Genomic DNA, 26,451 nt, shown 5'->3' on the forward strand with positions numbered 1-26,451 from the left:
CCAACTCTGGGGTTTGAAAGACCAGGGGGAAACTGCTGCACTGTTGAAGTCACTGCGAGTTCGTGTCGCTAAGATAGTCTGAGTCGTTGGCAGTCGCCTTGCCCACTGACGGGCCAGCCGTTTGCCACCAAGGCCAGATATTTAGCGTGGAATCAGATGGTCAGTGTGCTCCATCCCGTGCCATCCAGGGAAACATACAACGTGGTCATAGTGCCTGCACAATGCCACGACCGAGGGGCGCTGGGGACCTCCTTCTGGGCTAACATCCATCCCAACGTCGGAGATCTTTGAGAAGCCCAAAGGGAGAGCACGGCTGGCTCCACTCACTCTCATTCTGCATCTTCCACGGTGGTGGTTTGGTTCCTGTCTCTCCTGCTCCTCCATTATACCGCGGCTTGTGTACATAACCATGGCTTTTAAACGAAGGGGCCAGATTGTGTCTTCACAGAGAGGCGGCACAGAGTTACCACGTCGGTGCCCTCCTGGAAGACCTGCATGGCTTTACTGAATGTCTGAAGGTCTGGGTATGCTCAGCGGCTCTGAGGGCCAAAACAGTGGGTCCTGTTGACATCTTCGATTTCTGTCCAGTTGAAGGAATTTGCCAACTTCGACTTCGATGTCTGGAGGAAGAAGTACATGCGTTGGATGAACCACAAAAAGTCTCGGGTGATGGATTTCTTCCGGCGCATTGACAAGGACCAGGACGGGAAGATAACTCGTCAGGAGTTTATCGACGGCATTTTAGCATCCAGTGAGTCACACTGTGGTTCCTAACGTGGGACCGTCGCTGTTTGTACTGCCTGGTGGAAGCTAGGTATTCTGGCTGACCAGTCTGTCTGAAAGTGAGAGCTGTCGTCTTCGGGGAGAAGCAGCAACTGCCTGCTCAACGTGGTCTGGCTGAATCTTGTTTCACTAGGAATGGAAAAGCAGGTCTTGTCTGGGGGAGCAGCGCACATTCGAGGTGTAGATAAGCTAACTCCTGTGAGTGCTGAGGCCTGGAACCGCGTTTTTAAAAATATTTTTCATAAAAGCAGTTTCTAAGGCACCTCATCTATTTTGGGCGGGACAATACGTCAGGTGTGAAGCAGTTAAGTGACTTACCGAGATCACACAGAGCTGCTCGCAGCTCCGTCCTCAGGTGGGGCAGTCAGGGGTGGCCTGTCAGGGAGCTGATTCTCGAGCAGAGATCTAGGTCGCAGAAGGAGCTAGCCATCTGAGATTTGTGGAAAGAAATGGAGACCGAAGGAGGGGTGGGAGTGGACCTGGCATGTCCCGGCATGGAAAGGTAGAGTGACTGGAGTGTTGTCTTCACTGTCACTTGTATCTTTTCTTCACTGTCACTTGTATCTTTTCTTCACTGTCACTTGTATCTTTTACATTTTCTAAAGCGCACATGTATTGCTTTTCAGAATAAATGAAGATGTCATTTTTTTTCCTTTTAAAAAGTATTATTGGGATCAGCAGATGGCCTAATGATCATGTCGCTGGACTCCCATGTAGTTGACCACAGTTCTAGTACCGGACCCGGTGACTTAAACTCACGCCGGGCACATGTACGTGCATGCCCAGGATCCCGAGAGAAGAAGGGAGGAGAAGGGATTGTGGCATGGCCATCCCCCCTGGGGGGTGATTTCTCGCTTTCTGTCTCTGTCTCTCTCTGTCTTTCTGATGAACACACACACCCTATAGCAAAAACCTCTCCCCCCCCCAAAATAAATATTATTATTTGTGTAAGCACTAACCCAAGTAAGCCTTCTTTTTCGCCTTAAAGAATTATTTTATTTAGCTTTATTTATCTACTTACTTTAATTTGACCAGAGAGGGACAGAGCATGAGAGAGAGAGAGAAAGACACCAGGTGCAGGACTCGAACCACTGTCAGCCATGTGGGAGTCCAGTGCCCTTAACCACCATGCCATCTGCTGCTCCCCTCCCCCCAGTAAGCCCTCTTACTCCGTGTTTTGAAATGAGATTCTAGGCCAGCAGGTGGCATGGAGGTTATGATGATGGATTCCCACATGGTCGACCATGGTTTGAGTCCCAGACCTGGCAGCTTGCCTTCTCATTCTCTCTCTCTCTCTCTTTCTCTCGAATTAAAAAATAATAATAATAAATAGACATTAAATAATTCTAAAGAAAAAACAAACCATGGGCTTCCTTTTCTCCAGAGTTCCCCACCACCAAGTTAGAGATGACTGCCGTGGCCGACATTTTCGACCGAGACGGGGACGGCTACATTGATTACTATGAGTTTGTGGCTGCTCTCCATCCTAACAAGGACGCTTATCGACCGACGACTGATGCAGATAAAATCGAAGACGAGGTATGGGAAACAATCGTATTTTGTGCACATTTTTGACTGCAGGTTCTCCTGTCCTGAATTTGGCAGTTAACATAGAGCCCTTGACCTGTCTGTTAGAAGGTGATTCCAGGCTCTCTTTGGGGCTTTCCTTTTGGTTGTCATCTCAGGGGACCTCTGGTTACTGAGCTCTGTCTTGGTCTAGATGGCCTAGTCAGCAGAGTGCCATCTGTGTGGGGCTCCAGAGATTGCAAAGGCCCTTCCCAGGGCACTGCCAATCCTGGCTCCCAGGCACTGTGTCGCTTAGGATGCATTTGTCTTAGTCCTCTGCAGCCCTCCTTGGAATTGAGGAACATGGTTTTTAAACGTAGCATTGCAGGAATGAATTGTCACCTTTAAGATGGCATGCCCCTCCCCCCTTTGGGACCAGCCGATGGCATAATGGCTACATCGCCGGACTCCTCGACTGTGGTTTGAGTCCCAGACTTGGTGGCTTAAGCTCACACCGGGTGCATGTGCGTGCATGCCCAAGATCCCAAGAGGAGAATGGAAGAGAAGGGATTGAGGCATGACCATCCCCTCTTGGGGGGTGATTTCTCGTTTTCTATCTGTCTGTCTTTCTGGTGAGCACACGTGCCCTATAGCAAAAACTTACCCAAAAAAAAAAAAAAAAAGATAGCGTGCCCCCACTATGCTTTCTGCATGGTTCAACTACATCACACCGGAAACAGCAAATCCACTGGGAGCACGCAGGTCGCAGAGTCTGTCGTGACAGGTGTTAGACCTGCTCTGGCAGGTCTTTGGGGTGGCCCTGAAACGTGCAGGACTGACTTCCGGGGATCGCAGGCTCTGGGGATGAAAATCAAATCTGTTCATCCTTTATTAGTCATTTGATCTTGATGTGTGCACAGTAGTGTTTTTCTCTGAAATGTTTAAGCGGGATAGAACAACGTGTTGTGTAATTACTTGGGAATTATTTTCATCCTCTTTCTTAGTGTCTCAATTTTCTCAGAGCAACATGCACTAATGTGGACTAGATAAATGCATGTGTGAGAAGTCTGAAATACCTCAGAAGTGAATAATAAGTAACTTCCCTGCTGACGTGTGCAGATTGTTGTCTCTCTGAACAGGAAGTCTCATTCTACCCATCACACTTCTCTTTTTTTGTTCGCAACCAATAGGTCACAAGACAAGTGGCTCAGTGCAAGTGTGCAAAAAGGTTTCAGGTGGAGCAGATCGGAGAGAACAAATACCGGGTAAGGAAGAGAAAAGCCCGTTCCTCACGGTAGTGGTTTCCCATATGCGCCCCGTAGGTGGGAGCAGCAGGGCTCACAGCAGGGTAAAGGGTCCCACCTTCTCCCTTCTGCTCCTTGGAGGTCCAGAGCCTTGAGATGTGAGCCCTCCCTGGACCTCATCTCTGCAGATGCCAAATGTCAAAATGTAATGTTGGGCAAGTTTACTCAGTGCTCTGTGTTGTACCTTCTGGAAAATAGTGCACGTTTGTGTAGACGGTAGCTCATACTGGCGTTCTGAGGTCGGGGACATTTCACATCACTGCTGACCACAAAGCGACAAAGGCCATTTGACAACAGTTACTTCTAATGACTGACCAGCTTGTCAGGATTCTCTAAATTCCTAAGAAAAGCCATGATCAGCACAGAGGATTCAGAGAGCCATGTTCAATGGCAGATACATGGAGTGAGAAACACAGGAAAATCCAGGCCTCGCTCTTGCATCAGAAACATCCTCCCAGTGCAACCAGTCGACACCAGGCTGTCTGCTGAGCGTGTTAGGGACCCCACCTTGAGTCCATCCCAAGGCACATGTAGCTAGAAAGCCCCAAGTAACCTTACCTTGCTTATTGGGTTTGTTTTCTTAGTTTTTAAATTACCTGTGAGAGACACGAGTTAACAAGAACAACATAGGGTGGAAAGTGAGGTCTCCTTAATTTGTAGACCCACATCCCTGTGGCAGGAGCTGAGTAAGAATGTGGTCATTATGTATCGCTCTGCAGGAAGACAGGTAACGTGACGATGCGATTTTCGTTTCTCAGTGTTCGTTTGACAAAATGTTCTCTCTTTTTTTCCCCTTGTTTTCTCCGCCCCTCACTCTCACTGTCTTGTAGTTCTTCCTCGGCAATCAGGTACAGTGTGCCTTGTGATGCTCTGCTCAGCGGACGTGGGCTGTGTAGCTAACGTTGCCTGTTCTTTGCTGTGGGGAGAGGGCGTAATCTGAGCATGCCCGGGTCACATTCGGTTGTCTTACCAAGTGGGGAAACTGCTAATGGGTTGGTTTTCAAAAGCCATCTGAGCAAAAAATAATTTAAGTATCTAAGGGGGAAAAATGAAAAAGGTGAAGGGGCCAACAAGTACCTTGGTTGCTAAGGCACTGGGCTCCCACGTGGGTGACCGTGGTTCAAGTTCTGGACACGGTGGCTTGAAAATCACACCAGATGCATGTGCGTGCCCAAAATCATGAGCAGAGAGTAGTGTAGAAAAGATTGATACATGCCCCCCCGGGGGGGTAATTTCTTTTTCCCTATATCTGACTCTGGTGAGTACACTCACCCTATAATAAAAGCTTGAAGAAAAATTTCCATTCAGAATTAAGGTTGGCTAAAGATGATATTATGACTTATAAATAACAGTTCAGACAAAATCAGTCCATCCCACTCCTGGAAAGAGCCTGCTCTTGTACTTCCGTATTGGAAGCTGGGATACCAGATAGCACAATCTGACTTGGATCTGTCTTTTGACAGCACAAATCCTGCAATGTTCACTAAGTCAGGAAATCCTGGGTACCTTAGTACTCTCTGGTTAATACCTTGTTAACGGTTATGGTTACTTAGATTGTAGCTTATGATTACAGAGTGACCAAGAAGCGTAGAGTACAAATGATCGTTGGCCATGGCCTGACGTTTATAGATAACGGCCAGCCAAAATCTAACAGGACCAAATTAAACTTGCGAAAAAAGATTATGCGTTTTAACTCCACTTGGTAACACTAACCTTTCAGATCTTTCTGAGGGTTCTGGGATCCTGTGTCTTCAAATATGGAAAGAAGTTGCATGAGTCAATCTGTCTCTCTGACCTGGAAGTAGAAACACTACGGGTTGATTGGGGGCCTTGTTTTGGGCACTGCAGTAGTCACTAACTATGTTTAACGTTCAGTGGGAAGAACGGGGTAGGAAGGAAAGACAAGATGAGGACAGACTGGCTTTAAGTACATTGTGCATAAGGTGAGCGCAGTGTGCCTGTTTGCTAATGACTGATGTAGGCACCAGGGCCCTTCCCTAGGGGTGACCGTGGCACGAGTCCCAGACACGGTGGCTTGAATCACACCAGGTAATTTGCTACTGCTCCACTAAGCCAGAGAGAGCCAGGTGAGCTCCCTCTGATGCCAAGAACAGCTCTGTGAAGTTAGCCTTATACACAAGGCACCTGAGGTTTCAGAGCCCACACGCCTGCTCTCACGGCTGACGTCAGAGCCATTGCCAGAACCTCAGTCCCTGCCGAAGAACACGCAGTGGCAGCTGGTCCCCAGAGCTGTGCTGAGTGCGTGCCGCACTGAGAAGCCTGTCTGCCGGCCGCTCACAGGTCCCTGTTTCCAGCTGCCTTCCTCCCTCTCCACTGCCCCAGCTACTCTGGCTGCTGGCGTGGGTCAAACTTCCTTTTCCCCGTAGCTTAGCAGGAACAAGTTAGAACCTTGTTTAAATAGAGCTTTTCAGAAAGGCAAAGGGGAAACCCCATGAGAGAAATGGAGTAATAAACTATAGGCCTCGTTATTCTTTTTTTCTTTTAAAGAATTATTTGTTTAACTTTATTTATTTTAATTTGACCAGAGAGGGGGAGAGAGAGAAAGCAAGCTGCCAGGTCCGGGACTCGAACCATGGTTGGCTATGTAGGAGTCCAGTGCCCTTAACCATCACTCCACCCTAGGCCCCACTATTCAAAGAAAGAAGTGCTCCCAGGGTTCCTTCTGGTTCATTCTGAAGCCGCACGGGTGTACGTCGCTTTCCTCTCCTCACCCACCCAGAGAAAACCCCCACGGTGACTCAGGCTCCCACTGCCCTTGGGTCTGGTGACCCAGTTCCTCCCAGAACTCGCCCAGGAGGCCTCCGTTTTCACTCGCTGGCCCAGTTTCTGAGAGGTCTGCCACAGCCAGGGGCTTCCTTCCCAGGACAGGGCTGCATTCCCTCACCAGTCGGGGTTCAAGGCTGCTTCTACGACACCACGCCACTGCTGTGGTCCCTTTGTATAAAAGGTCCGAGGCCGTATGAGTTGAGAAATGTAGAACTGTTTATAGTTTCAGAAGAGTTGGCTGGAGAGGGAGGGGGACAGTATTTTCCAGTCTCCTTGCCCGTATAAAGAGTGCGTTGGAGGGACCAGCAGTTAGCGTAATGGCTATGTCGCTGGACTCCCATGTAGTCGACCGCGGTTTGAGTCCCGGACCCGGTGGCTTAAACTCACGCCGAGCACGTGTGCGTGTGTGCCCAAGATCCCGAGAGGAGAATGGAGGAGAAGGAATTGCCGCGTGGCCACCCCCCTTGGGGGGTGATTTCTCGCTTTCTGTCTCTCTGTCTCTCTCTTGTTGCTGGACTCCTGCGTAGTCATAATAGCAATAACCTCTCCATATAATTAAAAAAAAAAAAAAGTGCGTTGGAGTCACAGCAGCTGAGAAACAGGAGTACCCCAGATGCATTGATGGAAGGATTAAACAGTCCTCCCCAGCACCTCCACCCCCACTTTGAATGAAGCAACTTTAGGAATTCCATTTCTCCAGCCAGTGTTTAGTGTTTGCTTTGGAGTCTCGGCATGCTTCTCTTGTGTTGTCTCTTCGTTTGGGGACGAGGGATCATTTATGCAATGGGAAATTCCAAAGTTGAGTCAGGGCCAGGGAAAAGGAGTATCAGGCAGGAATGGGGCAGGAGTAAGTCAGAGAGTCATGCTTGCTTCAACATCCAAAACAATTCTCAGGCAATCAGTCACCTTGGGAGGTTAAATTTTTAATTTCTTGAACCGAATTTTAGTGTGAATCCTATCTAATCATTTGTCTTCTGAAGAAACTCGACTGCTGGTGGCATTGCAATTACACAATACTTAGGGTTTATTTCTGAAAACCTGATGCAGAACATCAAATTCTCTCCTAAGCTTGTAACAATGCTTCGCAGGAGTTTCCTTGAGGCTTGGAATAGTACTTGCTGTTCTCTATTTCACTTTTAAGCTCACTGTATTCAGAAGGTGACATCCACCTTTTTCTGCTACGGAGACGATTCCTGAAAGAAGGAGAGGGAGCTGACATTCATCTGTCCTCCCCTTCTGGGGCAGGGGCAGGGGCAGGGTATGAGCCTCAGACTGAAACTTTCTCTCAGGAGAAAGTGTATCAAGACACTGGTCTGTAGTTTGAGGTTTCTGCTTTTCTGTTTTTATAACCCTTTTGTGAAAGATGTCAGAATGCAGAATGGAGTAGAAAGTTCCATGAACGCTCCCATTGTCACTCCTGTCTGAATACAGTCGGCTCTGGGGGAAGCAGCACAGGTAGCCCCCGGCTCGCGACTCACGCTCTCCCTTGGGTCTGCAGTTCGGCGACTCGCAGCAGCTGCGGCTGGTCCGCATCCTGCGCAGCACGGTCATGGTCCGCGTTGGCGGGGGATGGATGGCCTTGGACGAGTTTCTAGTGAAGAACGACCCTTGCCGAGGTAAGGAGCCCTCCTGAGCCCGCTGGTATGTCAGGACTGCCTGGGGAGTGGGGCTCGGGCTGATGGGCCTGGGTCATGGGTCTTGTGCTGATGGGGGTGTATTCACTTCTTATCTTGTCACTTAGCTGCCCAGATGTTGTCCCACTAGATCAAAGCTCTGGAGGAAATGCCAGAGAGATTGATGTTGCTGGGGAGGCGGCTTTAGGGGAACACAGTAGTAAAAATTAAGCCTTGGTGTCATCTGAGTATTTCAGTTTGGGGTATTAATGCTAGCCTAGAAAGGAGCCTGTTGAAGCCCTTTGGGTTCACTCTTCAGAGCCTCAGATCCCTTTGCCTGTAATTCCCATGACTCAGAGAGAGGTGGGCCCTTCCCAAACACGAAAAGGGCTGGTGAGCCTCTCTAAAAGGAGGGAGGACCAGGGATTCCTCCCAGGGAGCCCAGATGCTCTGAGACAGAGGCTGCTAAGTAAGACCCATGGGTATCTTTCGGTGAACGAGAACAGGCTGGCCCACCAGCCCAGTGGCAAGAGAAAACTGCCGACTTGACGGGCCTGAGATGCACACCCAGCTAGGCGTGTGAGGACTGCAGCAGGGACAGTGACCACGCCCCACCGCCAAATCCTCAGCCGGGTCCTTTCTCCTTCCTGTTAGCAGGGCTGCATGTGGGTACACAGGAACCCCGCCCCCGTCTGCCAGTTTGTCTTTCCTGACCAGTTTCTGTGTTTCCTGCTCTGTCTCTGTTTCTTTGTGTTTACATTTTTTTTATTCTAGTTCACCATCCCGGGAGTAAAATAAAGCGCTCTGACTCCAGCTCCTCGATTTCCAGTCAGTCTCCCCTAGGTTGGCTTTTAAGCTTCGCCCCTCTTGCCCGTACCCTAGCCCGTGGAATGGCTTCGCTTGGTAACTGCTGCCTCCATGAATGCTTGGAATCACCAAACCGTAGCCTAACAGTCCGAGTGGACAGGTGGTGGAATACTGCCCTTGAGACTGTCCGTGGAGTTCGTCCGAGGCTCCGTTTCTTTAACACTTACTTAGCTGTGTGTGCTGCGCGTGATCAGCACGTTATCGTAACACACTTGGGCCTCATCACTGTTCCCTGAGGGATAGGTAGTGTTGCCTCGCTTTACAGAATAGGAAACCGAGGCATAGAAAACTGGCCGAACTTGCCCAAACTAGAGGACCAGCGAGGAGCAGATGGCAGACGGGGCTCAAACCAAGGCAGTCTGGCTCGAGTGCGTGCTGCTCACCCTCTGCACCTCCGAGGCTCGGGCCTGGCGTGCCTCCTTTTCCTGTGTGTATACAGGGCCAGCCTGCCTAATTAAATGACCAGGACGCACAAGCCTAAAAGAGAGAAATGTTTACAGTACAGTTATCTGACTTCTTGGGCAGTGATTCGCAGTAGTATTTGGAAGCATTTAGAGAAGATGGAGTTAAAGGGACAGTTCTCACATGAATTCTGATATGCCCATAAATAGTTATGTTTATTTTAGATCATTCTGTATTTACTTCAGTAAATTCAAATAAAAGGTAAGCAGTAATCTTCACGAGAAGTTCCTTTTATAGGGGGACCAGCAGATGGCATAATAGTTATGTTGCTGGACTCCTGCGTAGTAAACCGCAGTTTGAGTCCCAGACCCAGTGGCTTAAAACTCACATCAGGCATGTGTGTGTGCATGCCCAAGATCCCAAAAGGAGAGTAGATGGGAAACTACAGCGTGGCCATCCCCCCACACACCCAGGATGACTTCTTGCTTTCTGTCTCTCAGGCAAGCACACGCACCCTATAGCAAAAAATTTTTTAAAAAAACAAGATTAAGTTCCTTTTATAAAAAAATAATTTGAAAACCTTTCCTGACACAAACTTAAAGGGGTTTAATCCACTTTAGAATTATGTATGTCATTACCCAGTGTCTGATTTAAAAGTCTTCATTGTTTCGAATGAAGAATCCGTGTAAGTTTAACCATAACTCGGTTAAACATTATTCCTTCCCAAGTGTTTTAATGAGGTCTCATTCTTCCTGTCACGTGTGATTGCACTAAACGGGAGAGAGAGACTGCACGTGGACTCAGAGCCCTCAGTTGCCTGTGGTTTGCTGCTGCTCTGTTTACGATAGCATTATGCTGCTGGCCAAGGAGAACACTGCTTGCTTTGTCCTCATTTTAGTATCTAAAAATTGGAATCCCAAGTCAATTGGGAAGGCCATCCACTAGCTATTGTATGTGAAACATAGTAGCCTTTTTCGCATCCCTCGGAGCAAACAAGGTAAGACTTTCCTGTCACTGTCCAGGAGGCCCTCCTAGTACTTTGGGAATCCTCTCCATTCTGTGGACTGTGGAGTGGAGAACTCCACAGCAGTTCTGATGTCTTAACTCTTCTAGTGATAGACAGAGGATGTGAGTGATAGACAGAGGATGTGCTCTTTCTAATCGAACAAAAAACAGCGCTCACAGGTGACCACCTAAGAGCTGGGTGTAATCAGTGAGTTGGAAGGGTGCGAACGTTGAAAAAAGTTACTTGGGGGACCAGCAGATGGTGTAAGTTCGAGTCTCAGATGTGGCTACTTGAAACTCACATCAGACTCGTGTGCATGCGTGCCCAAGATCCCAAGAGGAGAATGGAGGAGGATTGCAGTATGACCATCCCCATGGGGGTTGATTTCTCACTTTCTGTCTCTCTCTCTCTGGTGAGCACAGATACCCTATAGCAAAAATCTCTCTTAAAGAAAAAGAAATAAAAGAAAAGCAAGTTACTCCAAGCTGTCTAGGGTTCTGCAAGGGTTATTGTGGTTCCAGAAGCACTGCTCGTGGTAGCTCTTACCTTCACCTGTCTATGGACGGTAGCAAATGCTATACCAAGCATCGTATGAAATCAGTGACCCACCGTAATACCAGTGTATGCCGTCATTGGTCACCTGCTTTTACATAGCTGTTTTAAAAAAATCAAAGTTGTCTCTCAAATGGCATGTTGCTTTGGCTAAATGTAAAAATGCAAGTATTCCAGTAGTTCTTGGTTTGCCGGTAATACAGTTTCCTTCTATTGTCAAAATCAGAGTTTTTAGTTTCTTAGTTAAACCATGGCAAAGGAAGTCGCCACGGTTTGGGTCAGGATTAAAGCAGCGCTCCTGCCTGAAGAGTGGGTGTGAGATGTACTGGGCCAATACTAGGTTGGTGCAACGCCAAGTGAGGTTCTGGATCGTGAACTTTTCATCGTTACAACTGGGCCTCAGCACATCTTTATTCATCAAAATAGCAGTCATTACGATCAACTTTTTTTTTTTTTTTTTTTTCCCAAAAAGAACTAAGTTTGTTTCTTCCTATAGCGGAAAAAAGTCCCTGCTTTGGGATTTGACCAACTCTCGGGCAGCAAAAAAAATTGTGGAAGCGTTCTTTGCAAAAAGTGGTTGAGGTGCTTAAAGAAGCGGTAACCAGTTAGCCAGAGGTCGGGCGAGTATGCAGGCAAGGCAAAACTCGTAGCCTGATCCACTCAACTTCTGAAGCGCTGGCTGTGCAACTCGTGGTTGGGCCGCGTCATGGAGAAGAATCGGCCCCTTCTGGCGCCACGACCAGCTGCTGGCGTTGCAGTACGGGTGCAGCTCATCACTTTGCTGAGCACACTTCTCAGGTCTAAGGGCTTCACTGGGATTCAGAAAGCCCAAGTAGGTCAGAACCCACTAAATGGTGTCCATGACCCTTTGTTTTTGGTGCCTGTTTGGCTTTGGGAAATGCTTCGGAACTTGTTCCAGCTACTAAGCTGGTCATCTCTGGTTGTGGAATAAAATCCACTTTTCATTGCATGTCACTGTCCTATCAAGAATGCTTCTTTGTTGCGTAGGATAAGAGAAGACAATACTTCAAAACAACGGTTTTTAAATTTTTCAGTAGGCTCATGAAGCACCCACTTACCAAGCTTTTCGTCTTTCAAATTTGCTTCAAATGCCAAACGACCATAGAATAGGTTGTTTGACGTTGAGTTCTTAGCAGCTGCTTGTGTTCTAAGAGTTGTAAGAGGATCGGCTTCGATGATTGTTCTGTTTCCGTCGCTGTCATCTAACGACAGCCGGCCACTACGCTCATCTCAAGGCTCCCCCCTCCTCCGCCAGCGCCTGGAACCCCCACTGCCCTGCAGGTCCATTAGCAGCAGTCCCTGGGCCAGTGCTGTTAGTGCAGCCAATTGTCTCAGCTGCTTTACGACCCATTTTGAACTCAAATAAGAAAACTGCTTGAATTTGCTTTCTGACTAACATTATTTCCATAATCTAAAATACATGTAAAATAGGGACCAGCAGTTAGCGTAATGGCTATGTCGCTGGACTCCCACGTAGTTGACCGTGGTTCATGTCCCGGACCGGGTGGCTTAAAACTCACGCCAGGCGCATGTGCATGCGTGTCCACGATCCCGAGAGAAGGGATTGCGCCGTGGCCATCCCCCCTGGGGGGCGATTTCTCGCTTTCTGTCTCTCTGTCTCTCTCTGTCTGTCTGGCGAACGCACGCGCCCTATAGCAAAAACCTCTCCAAAAAAAAAAATACATAAAGGAAGAAATGCACATTAAAATGATGTACGATATAACCACATTTAAGAATGTATCTAATAGAAAATGACAAATTCCAACAATGCAAAAACACAGTTACTTTTGCACCAACCTAATATGTATTTTTTTAAGAATTATTTTATTTAACTTTATTTATTATTATCATTATTATTTTCCAGTTTGATCAGAGAGAGAAGGAGGACGAGAGAAAGCAAGCCACCAGGTCCGAGACTTGACCTGTGGTCGGCCATGTGGGAGTCCAGTGCCTTTAACCACCACGCCACTTGCTGACCCCAATATGTATGTTTTTAACCATTAGAACCATTAGTTCCTCCAAATAAGTGAGAAAGCTTCTTTTATGAAGATTGGAAAGACACATTTGGCTTTAAACTAACTTTTATCAAATAGTGGCAAAATATACATAACATAAAATTTACTGCCTTCACTTTTTCTGATTTTGACAAGGGAGACATATACATGCTAACCGAGTGACAGGCAGGGGGTGGGGGTGGAGGAAAACATCCTCCAGTGGGGGATGGTCTCGCCCCAGTCCCTTCTCTCTCCCCTCCTCATTGGGGTTATGGACACACAGTGTGTTTTCTTTTTTTGGAGAGGTTTTTGCTATAGGGCAAGTGCACTCTCCAGAAAGACAGAGAAAGCGAGAAATCACCCCCCAGAGGGATGGCCATGCCGTAATCCCTTCTCCTCCATTCTCCTCTTGGGATCTTGGGCAAGCTTACACACACACGCAGCGTGAATTTAAGCCACCAGGTCCAGGACTTGAACCGCGGTCGTCTACATGGGAGTCCAGCAATGTAGCCATTACGCCACCTGCTGGTCCCAAGTCAGTGTGTTTTTCACACTACCAGGTCTGGGATATGGGATCTAGCTCCCTTAGCCGCCAGGCCACAGGCTGGCCTTGTACTGTCTTAACTGTTTTTAAATGTACCATTAAGTTCACTCACATTGAATAGTACCACCATTACTTCCATCCATTCTGCAGAACTCTATCTTGTAAAATCAAAACTGTACCCATGGAGCCCACAGGTGGTGCGGTGGTTAAGGGCACTGGACTCCACATGGTCAACTATGGTCCAAATCCTGGACCTGGTGGCTTTCTCCCCCACCCCCTTCTTTCCCTCTCCACTTCCCTCTCTGGTCAAATAAGTATGTAAGTAAAGATAGATAGATAGATAGATAGACAGACAGACAGACAGACAGACAGACAGATACATAATTTTTTTAAAATATACCCCATAAGACAGTAGCTTAAAACTGAGTTTTAACTAACAGGCCTGTTCTAGCCCACATCAGGTAGCCAACATAACTGCCTTCAAAGATGGTGGCCTTGGGCCAGCCCCATGGCTCAATGGTTAAAGACTAAAAATATTTTTGGGACCAGCAGTTAGCATAATTGCTATGTCACTAGACTCCCATGTAGTCAACTGCGGTTCGAGTCCTGGACCCGGCTTGAAACTCACGCTGGGCGTGTGTGTGTGTGTGCTGATGCCCAAGATCCCTGGAGGAGAAGGGATTGCGGTGTGGCCATCCCCCCTGCGGGAGTGATTTCTCGCTTTCTGTCTCTCTTCTCTCTCTCTCTTTCTGGCAAGTGCACGCGCCCTATAGCAAAAACCAATGAAAAAAACTAAAAATATTTTTATTACCAAATTAATTTGCTCATAACTTTTGCTTACCCAGAGTTTGGCATTGCCTTCTATTTTGAGAAACATGTTTCGTGTTTACCTTTGCAGCTATTTCAGAAATTAATTCGTAGCTTCCAACTGTCATTTGTGTCCCTCGATCCAACCCTTTTCTGGCTTCTTATCAAAACAAAAGTGTTAATTGCCTCCTTAACTCCTTTTTAACTCTGAAAATTGACTGCTTTAAGTATATTTTTAAAGAAATAGCTGTCATTTCTTCCAAGTAATATGTATGTAAAATGTCCCTGCCAAGAATCGATTCTTTGCCTTGAATCTCCAAGTATTTTTCTTTTAAAATGCAAATTCCCATGGAACTTACAGCATATTAAGCTAATTAAACAGGCCTTAGGATAAGATCATCATTTTGGGGCCTCTTTACTGAGGTGAGAGCATCATAAATTTTAATATTACTAGCTTAAGGGCATAGGGACCAAGAAGATGGAAAATAAAAGGGGAAGACAAGTCTCTGCAGATTCTGTTATGTAGTTTAAAGAGTACTAAAGTGAGACTTGAACGTCTCATGTTGCTCTGACACCTGCTGTTGTGTGCCCGTGGCATGGTCTTAGTAACCTGGAAGGGTGATGACCCTTCCCCAAGAAGCGACTGTAGGGTAGCAGTTCCCCATGAGCACGGGACCGTCTGGCTGTGTTCGTTTCTTTACCACGTGTAAGCACATCGTGGGAACACAGGAACTGGGCTCTCCCAGCCTCCTAGATAAGCCCATCCTGGAGGGTGAGCTGGGCCCTCAGCAGCCATCCGAGTCGTCACACCTGCGTACTCCACTGTGGCCTTCAGGAGCTCTGCGTAGGATGGTCAGATCATACACGCCAAGGGTGAATCTGTCCGTGGTAATGTTGGATCATCTCATTCCTATATATCTAAGTTTCGATTGCCAAAGGGCACATGTGCTAGCTAGGGGGAGAGAGGGAGGAAGCACCCCAGTGGGGGGTAGCCATGCTATAACGCCTTCTCCATTCTGTCAGGATTTTGTCCTGTGCTGCAGGGTGCATTTGCTCACTGTAGACAGAGAAATGAGAAGTCACCTCCAGAGGAGATGGCCACTCTGCAATCCCAACTACATTGTCCATGCATGCACACACCCAGCATGATTTTCAAGCTGCCTGGTCCAGTCCTTGAACGGCTAGCCAGCCATGTGGGACCCAGCCACCTTAACCGTGCCACCTGCTGGCCCAGTCCGGTGCTATCTTCCTAATGGAAAACTTCTCACTGCTCATTTAAATTGCTTTTTCTTAGCAGTCGGGCTTGGCAGTCGTGAATTTAACCTTGTGGTTTCAGTAATGAAACTCCACGCGTTTACTTCTGTGGCCAGTGTGCAAGAGAGCCAGTCAGCTGGAGGGCGAGTCTCGCTGCTCACAACCCCACACCTCCACGCGGCTCCGTGCTCCTGTCCCGCATCCCCCGTAGAGTAATGAGCACGTCTTCATGGGGAAGTTTGTGCAGGCCACGAGGCTACTCTAGTTCCATAGGCATTTATTGAAACCTAAACACACGCCCGCCACTGGGGTCCAAGGCAAATTACGATGACAGCCCCTGCGTGGAGACGCTCACTCCCCAGTGCAGGGGGCAAACGTGAAGAAGCCGGGGTCCTCTGCTTTGACAGAGGAGTGCTTTGGGGGAGCTGGATCTGCCTTTGGAGGCAGAGAGGGCTCGGGACGCGGCGTGAGCTTTGGCCGCATCTTAGAGAGGGAATGTTGGGCCAGCCGGACGGGAATCTGGAGATTCGTCCAGTTGGCAGTGGCGCGGGGGCTGTAACTCAGAGGTCTTGGTGTCCAGGTTAGCGATTTTAACCTGATAATTGAACAAATGACAGCATATGGTATGTTGAGAAGAATTTGGGACCACTGCTTGGGTAGTGGTACAACCCAACTTAAAGATCTGATTGTTCCAAGATTCCTTGAATTCCTTGAGAGACATGTGGGATAGAAGAAGAAGTAAGGGACCAGCAATTGGCGTAATGGCTATATTGCTGGACTCCCATGTGTCGACTGCGGTTCGAGTCCCAGATCCGGTGGCTTAAACTCACACCAGGCGCATGTGCGTGTGTGCCCAAGGATTACGGTGTAGCCATCGCCCCCCCCCCCAGGGGGCGATTTCTCACTTTCTCTCTTTCTTGCAAGTGCACGCGCCCTATAGCAAAAACCTTTCAAAAAAAAAAAAAAAGGGAAGTGGGCCCAGTAAGCTGGCCTCTTCTAGGTTTGCAATTTCTTAACCAAAGTAAAGGTGTCGCATAGAAAAGAAAAACCAATGCTGTGTTCGGAACGGTTCACTGCCCTGCAGTCCCGTTTCTTTAGCTCTTTCTAGTACGTTCTGACAAGCAAGCAGTTCTGGATGGACGAGGAGGTCGAGAATTAGGGGATAACATCATCTAGTGAGAAATAACCTCAGGACACACTCCAGAGGGACTCCCGTGCCGTTAGTGATGTCCTTGACCGTGAGCGTCCACGTTGGCCGTACTTGGTCACAGCTCCGGAAAGCACCGCCGGCCCTCAGGGCTGTCCTCACCCTCAGTGCTTCCCACCTCCACGTCCCTCTCCCTGCAGAGGCCCCTTCAGCTCACTGCTTTCGGGTTTCAACTTAACAGCTTCTCACTGGCAGGTTTTGTGCATGGTCTTTGTCTTCCTTTCTCTCTCTGCCCACATGTCTACCTTCTTAATGATTCTGTCCTGATCTCTTTTTTTGCCCTGAGTTCCTGGACCCCTTTTCTTGAGGATTGTTATTGACTGAATTCAAATAGGAGGGTCCGGACAATGTCTATTTCAGTCATGTGTTTTTCTCCACGGTTTCATTACCACGAGTCACGCAAAAACCGAGCAGAAAGTACACGTGTGCTGGAGAGAGAAGGAGGTCTGGCTTGACTTGAGAGTTTGCGGACTGTCGCGTATGCTCTCGCTCGAGGGTTTACGGTGTGCTGACCCCAGGGGACGGTGGCAAAGCAAGATGATGATGGCAGAGTGAGACGAGACTCAGTACAGAGATCTGCCTTTTAAAGCAAACGAAGCTTAGTGCTACGCGTGCGTGTGCAGCGGGGGAGGACCACGGCAAGGCTGGTCAGTCGCGGGGTTACTTCTAGAACCCACTGACGGTAGTAACCCTGTGACTCACTTCACTGCCATCATGGGGTCACGCTGCTGGGGAGCCATCAAAGACTAGAGTTTAAGGTGAACTGACGTTGTCTGTGTGTATTCCCTTTCCAGCACGAGGTAGAACTAACATCGAACTTAGAGAGAAATTTATCCTGCCAGAGGGGGCATCCCAGGGAATGACCCCTTTCCGGTCACGGGGTCGGAGGTCCAAGCCATCTTCCCGGGCGGCCTCCCCCACCCGCTCCAGCTCGAGTGCCAGTCAGAGCAACCACAGCTGTGCGTCCATGCCCTCTTCTCCAGCCACCCCAGCCAGCGGTGCCAAGGTACGTGCTCACCTCTTAGCCCATGTTCGTGGTCAGGTGCAGGCTCTGCAAGAGGGCAGTGAGGACAGGAATGGGAAAACATCCGGGACAAGCTGCCCAGACCAGGGCCACCGGGCCCTAGCCCATAGAGAGGACCTTTACGGTAAGGAAAAGGGATATGTGTTAAAACATGCCCTCGGGCTCTTACAGCAGAACTGCTGCTTTGCTCGTAGACCTGGTTTGGATCTGAGCCATTCAGAGTTCATCTGTATTAAAATCCAGGCACCGTGGGTGCCACGGGAGCCAACAGATAGGTTGGACAGTGCTGGGGGTTGTGTATGGGCAATGCTGTTGCCTTTCCGCCTGGTCCTGCTCATCCTGTTGGACTGATGTGCATTTTATTTTGTTTTCCGTTTCTTTAAAATTCAGTGTCTTCTATTTATTTTTTTCTGTTCCCAATTTGCTCCTTTTCTGTTCCATTTTCCATTGTTCCCATCCTTCCCTTGGATTTCCGTTTCACAGACTCCGCTTCAGTTCTCTCGCTGTTATGACAAACCCTGGTTGGTAAACAGTAAAGCTGGCAGCCCTCTCAGGGACAGCCATTATCCTGACCTCCAGCTGCCCAGCCCCGAGGTAGAGTATGGCTTTGCTGACAAGGACACAGGGAGGACACGGCCTCACTAATGCCGGGAACGGGACCAGCTCCTCCTGACCTGGGTCCGCGCTCTCCCCCGCCTCTGGGGTGCTTGCTGTCACAGCTGATCCACCTCGCCAGCGTTTCACGGGTTTCTAACTCGGATTTATCAGAATTGGAGATGAGTAAGAGATGCCTAAAGCTAGATTTTCTGACAGCTTTACAGTCTCCCAAACAACATTTGTTCAGGACGCCATTCCTGGTGATTTGTCAATTGACGTGGCTTATGATCAGGCCTCCTGGAATCTCCAGTTGCCAGATGCACGGACGAGTTATGAACACTTGAAATTTAACTATGGCGCATGTTCGGCGATGTTCTCTTTGCTGAGAATAGAAGAGTGTTTGGCGCCCCCCGCCCCGAGACACGTCCTCAGGGTGGTTGGTGTGGCCACGCTGGTCCGAGGCGTGGATGCTGCCTCCTCCAGCCAAGCACGTCACCAGTGTACACTGCTCTGAGGCTCAGACTTTAGCTTCTGAACTTCTCGGCCTAGGCACGTGGGTGGCTGTGGCCTTGATCTGAGTACACATGCCCGCCGTTACGCATGGTCAAATGCAGCCGTTAAACTGCCCATGCACCGTGGAAGAGCTGTGTTTCAGGGACGCAGCATGGGCTGGTGGCTTGTCTGATGACAGTGCGGTTTGCCTTCTAGCTCCTGCAGAGATGCATTGGGTTCTTGGGCCTTAAAAGGTCTTGCCTTCCGTCAGGTAAAGCTTCGGCCAGAGAAACCCGGGAGGCACAAGAAGCCAATGCCTGTGAGGAGTGGCTGCTTCGGGATTCATCCACTCTCAGCTAAAATTCCAGAATATATCTGTTGTCAAGCAAGAGCTGAGGCTCTGCTGCCATTAAAAAAGCCCCAAGACTCAACATGCTGATCTTGCTTTTCTATTTCTTTAATGCATTGCTCCAGTTTCATGAAAATCTCAAAAATCCTAAAGTTACCCATGTTTAACTATGAAGTGCAAGTTCTCACAGCTCTGCTAGACCAGCCTTTCTGTCTTGTCGAAAGGTGTTGTCTTCGGTTTCATGTCATCGGAGAGTTCACCTTCACTTACTTGGTGGGTCCCAGAGCCAGGCCGTGTCCTGATTTGGAACCCTGGCCCTGAATCCCCAGACCTGTGCTCTTCCCAGCTGCAGAGCTCAGGAACAGCAGCTCCTGAAACTGGCGCTCTTTCTGCGTGGGCCGAGAGTCTGTGCTTGAACGTTAATCACTTTCTCTCGCTTTTGCTTTCTCTTTATAAATTAAAGAAATACAGCAAACAAGGAGATGGACTGCCTTATATACGCATCTTAAAGTTCCTGGAAAACAATTTACACATTTGATTTCAAAGAAGAAGTAGAATGCCACGCTGCAGCACGACTGGTATTTAAAACAAACGTAAGGGCTGGCCCCATAGCCTGGTGGTTAAGGGAGCCAGATCCTGTATGGCTGATCATGGTTTGAGTCCCAGCTCCCATGGCTTGAAACACACACCAGGTACATGAGCATATGTGCCCCAAATCCTGACAGGATGGAGGAACGGAGGCGAAGATTGTGGTGCGATCATTCTCCTCCATGTCTTTCTCTGGCATGTGCACACATCCACTGGTATTTAAAAAAAGAAATAGAAAAAAAAAAGTTTTAATCAAATTTAAAATTCTTTTCCAAGTTCAGTCTACTACTATCTTCCGAAAAAAGAAAGCGTTCAAATAGGAAGTGTAGCTGCTTCCAGGAGCGGGGCCTTCGCTGCCGCCCAGCTCCCTGCTGGCTCAGGAGCTGCTTCCGCACATTGTTTATCTAGTCGGTGGGTTTTATTGGGTCCTTCTTCTGTGCCAGACAGTTCAGGTGCTGAGGAGGTGAGAGTGAGCAGAACAGTCTGTTTTTCTGGAGTCGATGCTTTAATGAGGGCCAGACAGGCAACAAGCAGGTAGCGTGTACGTGAGGCAGGGCTCCGACTGGAACGTGCAGCAGGGGAAGGGGACCGGAAGGAGCTGTTATCTGAGTGATGAGGGAAGACCTCTCCGACAGGTCATCTTCTCCACAGGAAATACTGGAGTGAGTCATCCTCATATCTGGAGGGTGGGGGTGGACGGTGCAGCCAAAGTCCAGGCAGGGCGAGCAGCAAGGGGGCAGGACTAGGGCCCCTCGCTGGGCCACTGGAAGAAATGTGGCTGGGATGGACTGAGCAAGAGGGTATGGGTAGAGATAAAGGTGCCGGGGCAGAACTGGCCCCTGAATTCCCCAGGGAGAAGCAAAGACACGTTACAGAATCAGTTCATGAGGCCACACTCCAGCCCAGATCTGGCTCCTCACTCAGAGCCACGTTTGCGTGTCAGTTTCATTCTCGTGCACTTTTCGTCATTTATCTGATGCACAATTCAAGTTTAGTTGCATCTTACTAATAAGGATATGTACTAAAACTTCTTCACTAAAGTCACTGCACCTACTTAGCGATAGAGATGGAAGTCATATTTGAATTTCCATAAACATATAGGGCTAAGACCCATTTCACATGTCCAACCCCAAATGTTGGTACCCAGGACTAGGGATTTTCCCTTTACCCTTTCACTATATTTGTTTTTGTTATAACAACATTTTAAGGTTTTATTGGAAATTTGTCAGATAAAAGATTGGAAGATGTTTTGACATTTTAAATGGGAACATTTTGAGAGTCATCAAAATGCTTGATCTGGGACCAGCAGTTGGCGTTAATAGCTATGTAGCTGGACTCCCGTGTAGTCGACAGCAGTTCGAGTCCCAGACCTAGTGGCTTAAAGTCACGCCAGACGTGTGTGCGTGTGTGTCCAAGATCTCGAGAGGAGAATGGAGGACAAGGGATTGTGGTGTGGCCACCCCCCCCCAGGGGGTGATTTCTCGCTTTCTGTCTTTCTGGAGAGCACACGTGCCCTATTAGCAAAAACCTCTTCAAAAAAAAAAAAGCATCTGTTGGATTTTTGGAAAAGTCAAGACATATTTTTTCATGTTTTTCTATGCAAAAATGCATTATGACTTTTCCGATGACCCAGCGGAACACTTTCCCAATAAATCTTTGTTTTCCAGGACTTTTAATTTGCTTTTCAATTGATCTGATATTAGGAGGCTTAAGTAGACCTTTGGAAATTGGATTTCTGTCGGAGATTTTGTCAAGTAACTGTGACCTTTTTACTTTTGCTCAGCTCATTCCGTCAACAGGCAGCAAGTTGAAACGACCCACACCAACTTTCCATTCTAGCCGGACGTCCCTCGCTGGTGATACCAGCAATAGTTCGTCCCCAGCCTCCACAGGTGCCAAAACCAACCGGGCAGGTAAGTCCCAACCTCATGCCCTGGCTGCGGGGTGGGAGGGCGTAGCAGGGCGTGGCAGCTAGCAGCTTCTCTGCAGCATGGGGCTGCGGTGGCAGTTCGAGCAGTACTTGCAGGGTGGCCAGGAAGGAGGGCCTGTGCAGGGAGGAGGGCCTGTGGGTTTTCAGGCGACTTTTACTCCTGGCTGGCTCTAACCTCGTCTTCCGAGGCAGGAGCCTCCATGGCCAGAGCTGGGCACCTGTGATTGATCAGAAATGCCCACGCTGGGAGAATGTGAAAGAAAGAACAAGCCTCCTGAAGTGGGGCCTTCTCCAGAAGCCATCCAGAGCCGGGACTGGCAGTTGGCTAGTAATTTTCCCAACACCCGTACTTACTGCGGCTGCTGGTGACCAGAGGAAGTCGGAAAGGTGGCTTCTGCTCACCTACTGACCTTGCTGGGAGCCTCAGAACTGGCTTCGTTTCCATTTCGCCTCCATTCCCACTCTGTCTGTCTCACCCAGCTGCTCTGAGGCTCCTGAGTGGCCCTACTGACCTCCACTTGGGGGCGTCGGAGGGGGCAGGGCCGCTACAAGAGCTGCTTCTGGGGTCTCTAGCAGCCTCACAAAGCCAGGGAAGGCTTCTCTTCCGCGTCCAGACAGGCCAATTCCCCCAGGGTGCACAGCATCCCACATGGGGTTGGGATCAGGACCTCGGCCTCTGAACGCTCATTCTCCCACACTGTGCTGCCTCCATTAAGTCCATCGCTTTATTCTTGAATTCCAGACCCTAAAAAGTCAGCCAGTCGCCCCGGGAGTCGGGCCGGGAGTCGGGCCGGGAGTCGAGCAAGCAGCCGACGAGGAAGCGACGCCTCTGACTTTGACCTTCTAGAGACACAGTCTGCTTGTTCAGACACTTCAGAGAGCAGCGCTGCAGGGGGCCAGGGCAGCTCCAGGAGAGGGCTAGCTAAACCTTCCAAGATCCCCACCATGTCTAAGAAGACCGCCACGGCCTCCCCCAGGACTCCGTGTCCCAAGCGATAACACTGTACAAGCACCCCAAGCCACTATCCACTTTGAATCCTGCTCCATACATTGGGTGTATATTTATTCTGAACGGGAGAAGTTATATTGTTAAAAGTGTAAAACAATAATTGTGTTATGAAGCTGCCTTATTTTTTTTTCTTTTTGTAAGTTACTATTTTCATGTGAATATTTATGTAGATAAAATTTGCCTCCTGGTAACCCTGTAATGGATGGGGCTCAGAAATGAAATATTTGAGAAAAATAAGTGAAAAGGTCAAAACGAGAATGTGTATTAAAAAAAAAGCCTCTAACTCGGGTTTTTGCGTGGTGCAGGGTTGTAAACCTGCTTTATATCTTTTAGGATTATTCCTAAATGCATCTTCTTTATAAACTTGACTTGCTGTCTCAGCAAGATAAATTATATTAAAAAAAAAAAAAAGAATCCTGCAGTGTTTAAGGAACTCTTTTTTTGTAAATCACAGACACCTCAATTAGCAAGAACTGAGGGGAGGGCACTTACAATTGCTTTTTCTAATTTAATGTCGTGTGATTTTAGCTGAAGAGAGGTGAACCTCATTTAAGTAACGTTTGCACATAATACAGCAAAAGGAGGTCATTGCAATACTGTCTTTGAATACTGTCTCAGTACTGGGTGTTTAAAGGACAAAGAGCTGCTAGAATTCAGGAATAAATGTAGCCGTTCAGAAAACGTCAGCACATTGGGGTTTCGGACTGATTTGTAACTTCCTACCCAGCCACAGTAACTCCTGTACTCACCAGGATCCAGACCCTTGGCAAGGGAGACTCCTCGGTGGCTTTGCGAATTACAGATTTGTTTATCCACAGTTTTTGCTATTTATTTCGACGATCGATCAACTTCCCACAAACTGAGGGATGAATCCCACAAGCCTATTCAGAAAACGTGGACCTGAGACGAACACTTGCTCGCCCTCGGATGGAGTTCACCAGCACACTGTTACCCAGTCCCGTTCGCTTCCGTCTTTTTTTGTGCGTAATAAAGTCAACTGACCAAGTAACCATGAAGAGGGGCTGATGGGGCTCCTGTTTTTTAGCTGCTGTTCCTCTTCAGCTCCGACCATGTTGCTGTGTGATTATCTCAATTGGTTTTAATTGAGGCAGAAACTGAAGCTCTACCAATGAACTGTTTAAAAACAAGACACACTTTTGTATTAAAATTGCTTGCAGTAACAAATGCTTTGTATTTTTTTTTTATTTTCTTCTCAACCATTCCCACATACATAAATGTTATCCTGAGGGTCGACTGGCAGCATGGTGGTTAAGGCAGCCAGATCGCACACAGCGGACTGTGTGGTTTGAATCCAGAACCCAGCAGCTTGGGAAACGCCAGGTGCATGCATGACTGAAATCCTGAGAGGAGAATAGAAAAGGAATTGTGGTGTGGCCATTGCCCACTCTCCCAGGGTGGTGCTTTCTCACTTTCCCTCTCTCTCCTGTGAATGCGTGCACCCTGTAATAGTTGTTTAAAGTTACTCTGAGATATGATAGTACTGTTAGTACTTGGAAGCATTCAAATCAAAATATCTTTACTAGTTAATAAAGATTTATTAGTTATCCTTGGTAATTTTGACTAACAAGGCAACAAAGAAGCAATCAGGATATTGTTGACACAAATATGTCAATCTGTGTCAAGTACCTAACAAACACCAGTACGTAAGACTTGTATTAGAAGTCAGCAGTTTGAGACAGTGGACCACTTTCCCACAGAGTACTAAAATTTCTGGTTAGATGATAGAATCTTAGAAGTGGAGGCCGAATTGGTCCTCAGAGCTGTTGGGTCGTTGGAAAAGTCACGGCTTATTTTTCTACGCAAAGATGTGTCACGACTTCTGATGACCCAGTAGCTTCACAGATGGAGAAACTGGGACGGGAAAGTGAATGAGGAAGACCACCCCCCACCACCACCGAAGTCACAGAATGAGTGGGCCTCGAACCCCATACTGCCTTGCTGCCATCTTGGCACCAGGGACTAGTTTCACAGGTGGTAATTTTTCCACAGACTGGCAGTGGTGGGGAGGGGGTTGGTTTCAGGATTACTCGAGCACATTATACTGGTGTATTTATTGCTTGTGATTAATGAGATAACACGATCAGGCACTAGATTTTCACATGGAGTGTGTCACTTACATCCCAGTGCACGGCTCACGATAGGGTCTGTATCCTGTGAGAGCCTAATGCTGCTGCTGTGACGAGGTGGCACACAGGCCGTGATGCAGCTGTAATTACAGACGAAGCCACTTACTCGCCCTCTGCTCACTTCCGCTGTGTCACTCCATACTTTTTAAGAGAGATTTTTGTGGCACCAGCAGTTAGCGTAATGGCTATATCCCTGGACTGCCATGTAGTTGACCGCCATTCAAGTCTCGGACCCGGTGGTTTAAATTCAGGCCAGGACTGCGGGGGTGCATGCCCAAGAACACGGGAGGTACTGTTAGTACTTGGAAGCATTCAAATCAAAATATCTTTACTAGTTAATAAAGATTTATTAGTTATCCTTGGTAATTTTGACTAACAAGGCAACAAAGAAGCAATCAGGATATTGTTGACACAAATATGTCAATCTGTGTCAAGTACCTAACAAACACCAGTACGTAAGACTTGTATTAGAAGTCAGCAGTTTGAGACAGTGGACCACTTTCCCACAGAGTACTAAAATTTCTGGTTAGATGATAGAATCTTAGAAGTGGAGGCCGAATTGGTCCTCAGAGCTGTTGGGTCGTTGGAAAAGTCACGGCTTATTTTTCTACGCAAAGATGTGTCACGACTTCTGATGACCCAGTAGCTTCACAGATGGAGAAACTGGGACGGGAAAGTGAATGAGGAAGACCACCCCCCACCACCACCGAAGTCACAGAATGAGTGGGCCTCGAACCCCATACTGCCTTGCTGCCATCTTGGCACCAGGGACTAGTTTCACAGGTGGTAATTTTTCCACAGACTGGCAGTGGTGGGGAGGGGGTTGGTTTCAGGATTACTCGAGCACATTATACTGGTGTATTTATTGCTTGTGATTAATGAGATAACACGATCAGGCACTAGATTTTCACATGGAGTGTGTCACTTACATCCCAGTGCACGGCTCACGATAGGGTCTGTATCCTGTGAGAGCCTAATGCTGCTGCTGTGACGAGGTGGCACACAGGCCGTGATGCAGCTGTAATTACAGACGAAGCCACTTACTCGCCCTCTGCTCACTTCCGCTGTGTCACTCCATACTTTTTAAGAGAGATTTTTGTGGCACCAGCAGTTAGCGTAATGGCTATATCCCTGGACTGCCATGTAGTTGACCGCCATTCAAGTCTCGGACCCGGTGGTTTAAATTCAGGCCAGGCATGAGTGCGTGCATGCCCAAGATCCCGAGAGAAGGGATTGTGGCGTGGCCATCCCCCCTGGGGGGTGATTTCTTGCTTTCTGTCTCTGTTTCTCTTTCTGGAGAGCGCCCTATAGCAAAAACCTCTCCAAAAAAAAAGATTTTTTTGCTATAAGGTGTGTGTGCTTGCTGGAAAGACGGATAGAAAGTGAGAAATCACCCCCTGGGGGGATGGCCACATCACAGTCCCTTCTCCATTCTCCTCAGGATCTTGGGCACGCGCACACACACTTGGTATGTTTCAAGTTGCCAGGTCCAGAACTCGAACTCCAGTCGACTGCGTGGGAGTCCAGCGACGTGACCGTTACGCCATCTGCTGGCTCCAGTGTGACCAGATTCCTAATTGGCCACGGACCAGTGCCGAATTGCAGGCCAGAACCGATACCCCAGAGGATGTGGGTAGACTGACGGAAAGGGCAGAGGATTCCCAGGGC

The 26,451-nt window shown here is 48.3% G+C and overlaps 1 protein-coding gene across 8 annotated transcripts in view; it reads left to right on the forward strand.

The window, feature by feature from the left end:
- Positions 1-23,823, forward strand: part of MACF1 (microtubule actin crosslinking factor 1) — a 278,797-nt gene extending 254,974 nt beyond the window's left edge. For 4 of the 8 annotated variants that reach the window (XM_027775768.1, XM_027775770.1, XM_027775772.1 and 1 more), the window contains 9 exons: positions 589-751; positions 2,168-2,322; positions 3,480-3,554; positions 4,424-4,441; positions 7,879-7,996; positions 17,442-17,653; positions 18,155-18,265; positions 21,481-21,610; positions 22,370-23,823. In XM_027775768.1, the coding sequence (XP_027631569.1) occupies positions 589-751; positions 2,168-2,322; positions 3,480-3,554; positions 4,424-4,441; positions 7,879-7,996; positions 17,442-17,653; positions 18,155-18,265; positions 21,481-21,610; positions 22,370-22,626 (1,239 nt within the window). In that variant the 3' untranslated portion in view covers positions 22,627-23,823. The remainder of the gene's footprint in view (positions 1-588; positions 752-2,167; positions 2,323-3,479; positions 3,555-4,423; positions 4,442-7,878; positions 7,997-17,441; positions 17,654-18,154; positions 18,266-21,480; positions 21,611-22,369) is intronic. The other 4 variants (XM_027775773.1, XM_027775774.1, XM_027775769.1 and 1 more) reach the window with 3 other exon arrangements.
- Positions 23,824-26,451: the final 2,628 nt, after the last annotated feature.

Source organism: Tupaia chinensis, unplaced genomic scaffold (assembly GCF_000334495.1).
Source record: "Tupaia chinensis unplaced genomic scaffold, TupChi_1.0 Scaffold000604_1, whole genome shotgun sequence".
NCBI lineage: Eukaryota > Metazoa > Chordata > Mammalia > Scandentia > Tupaiidae > Tupaia > Tupaia belangeri.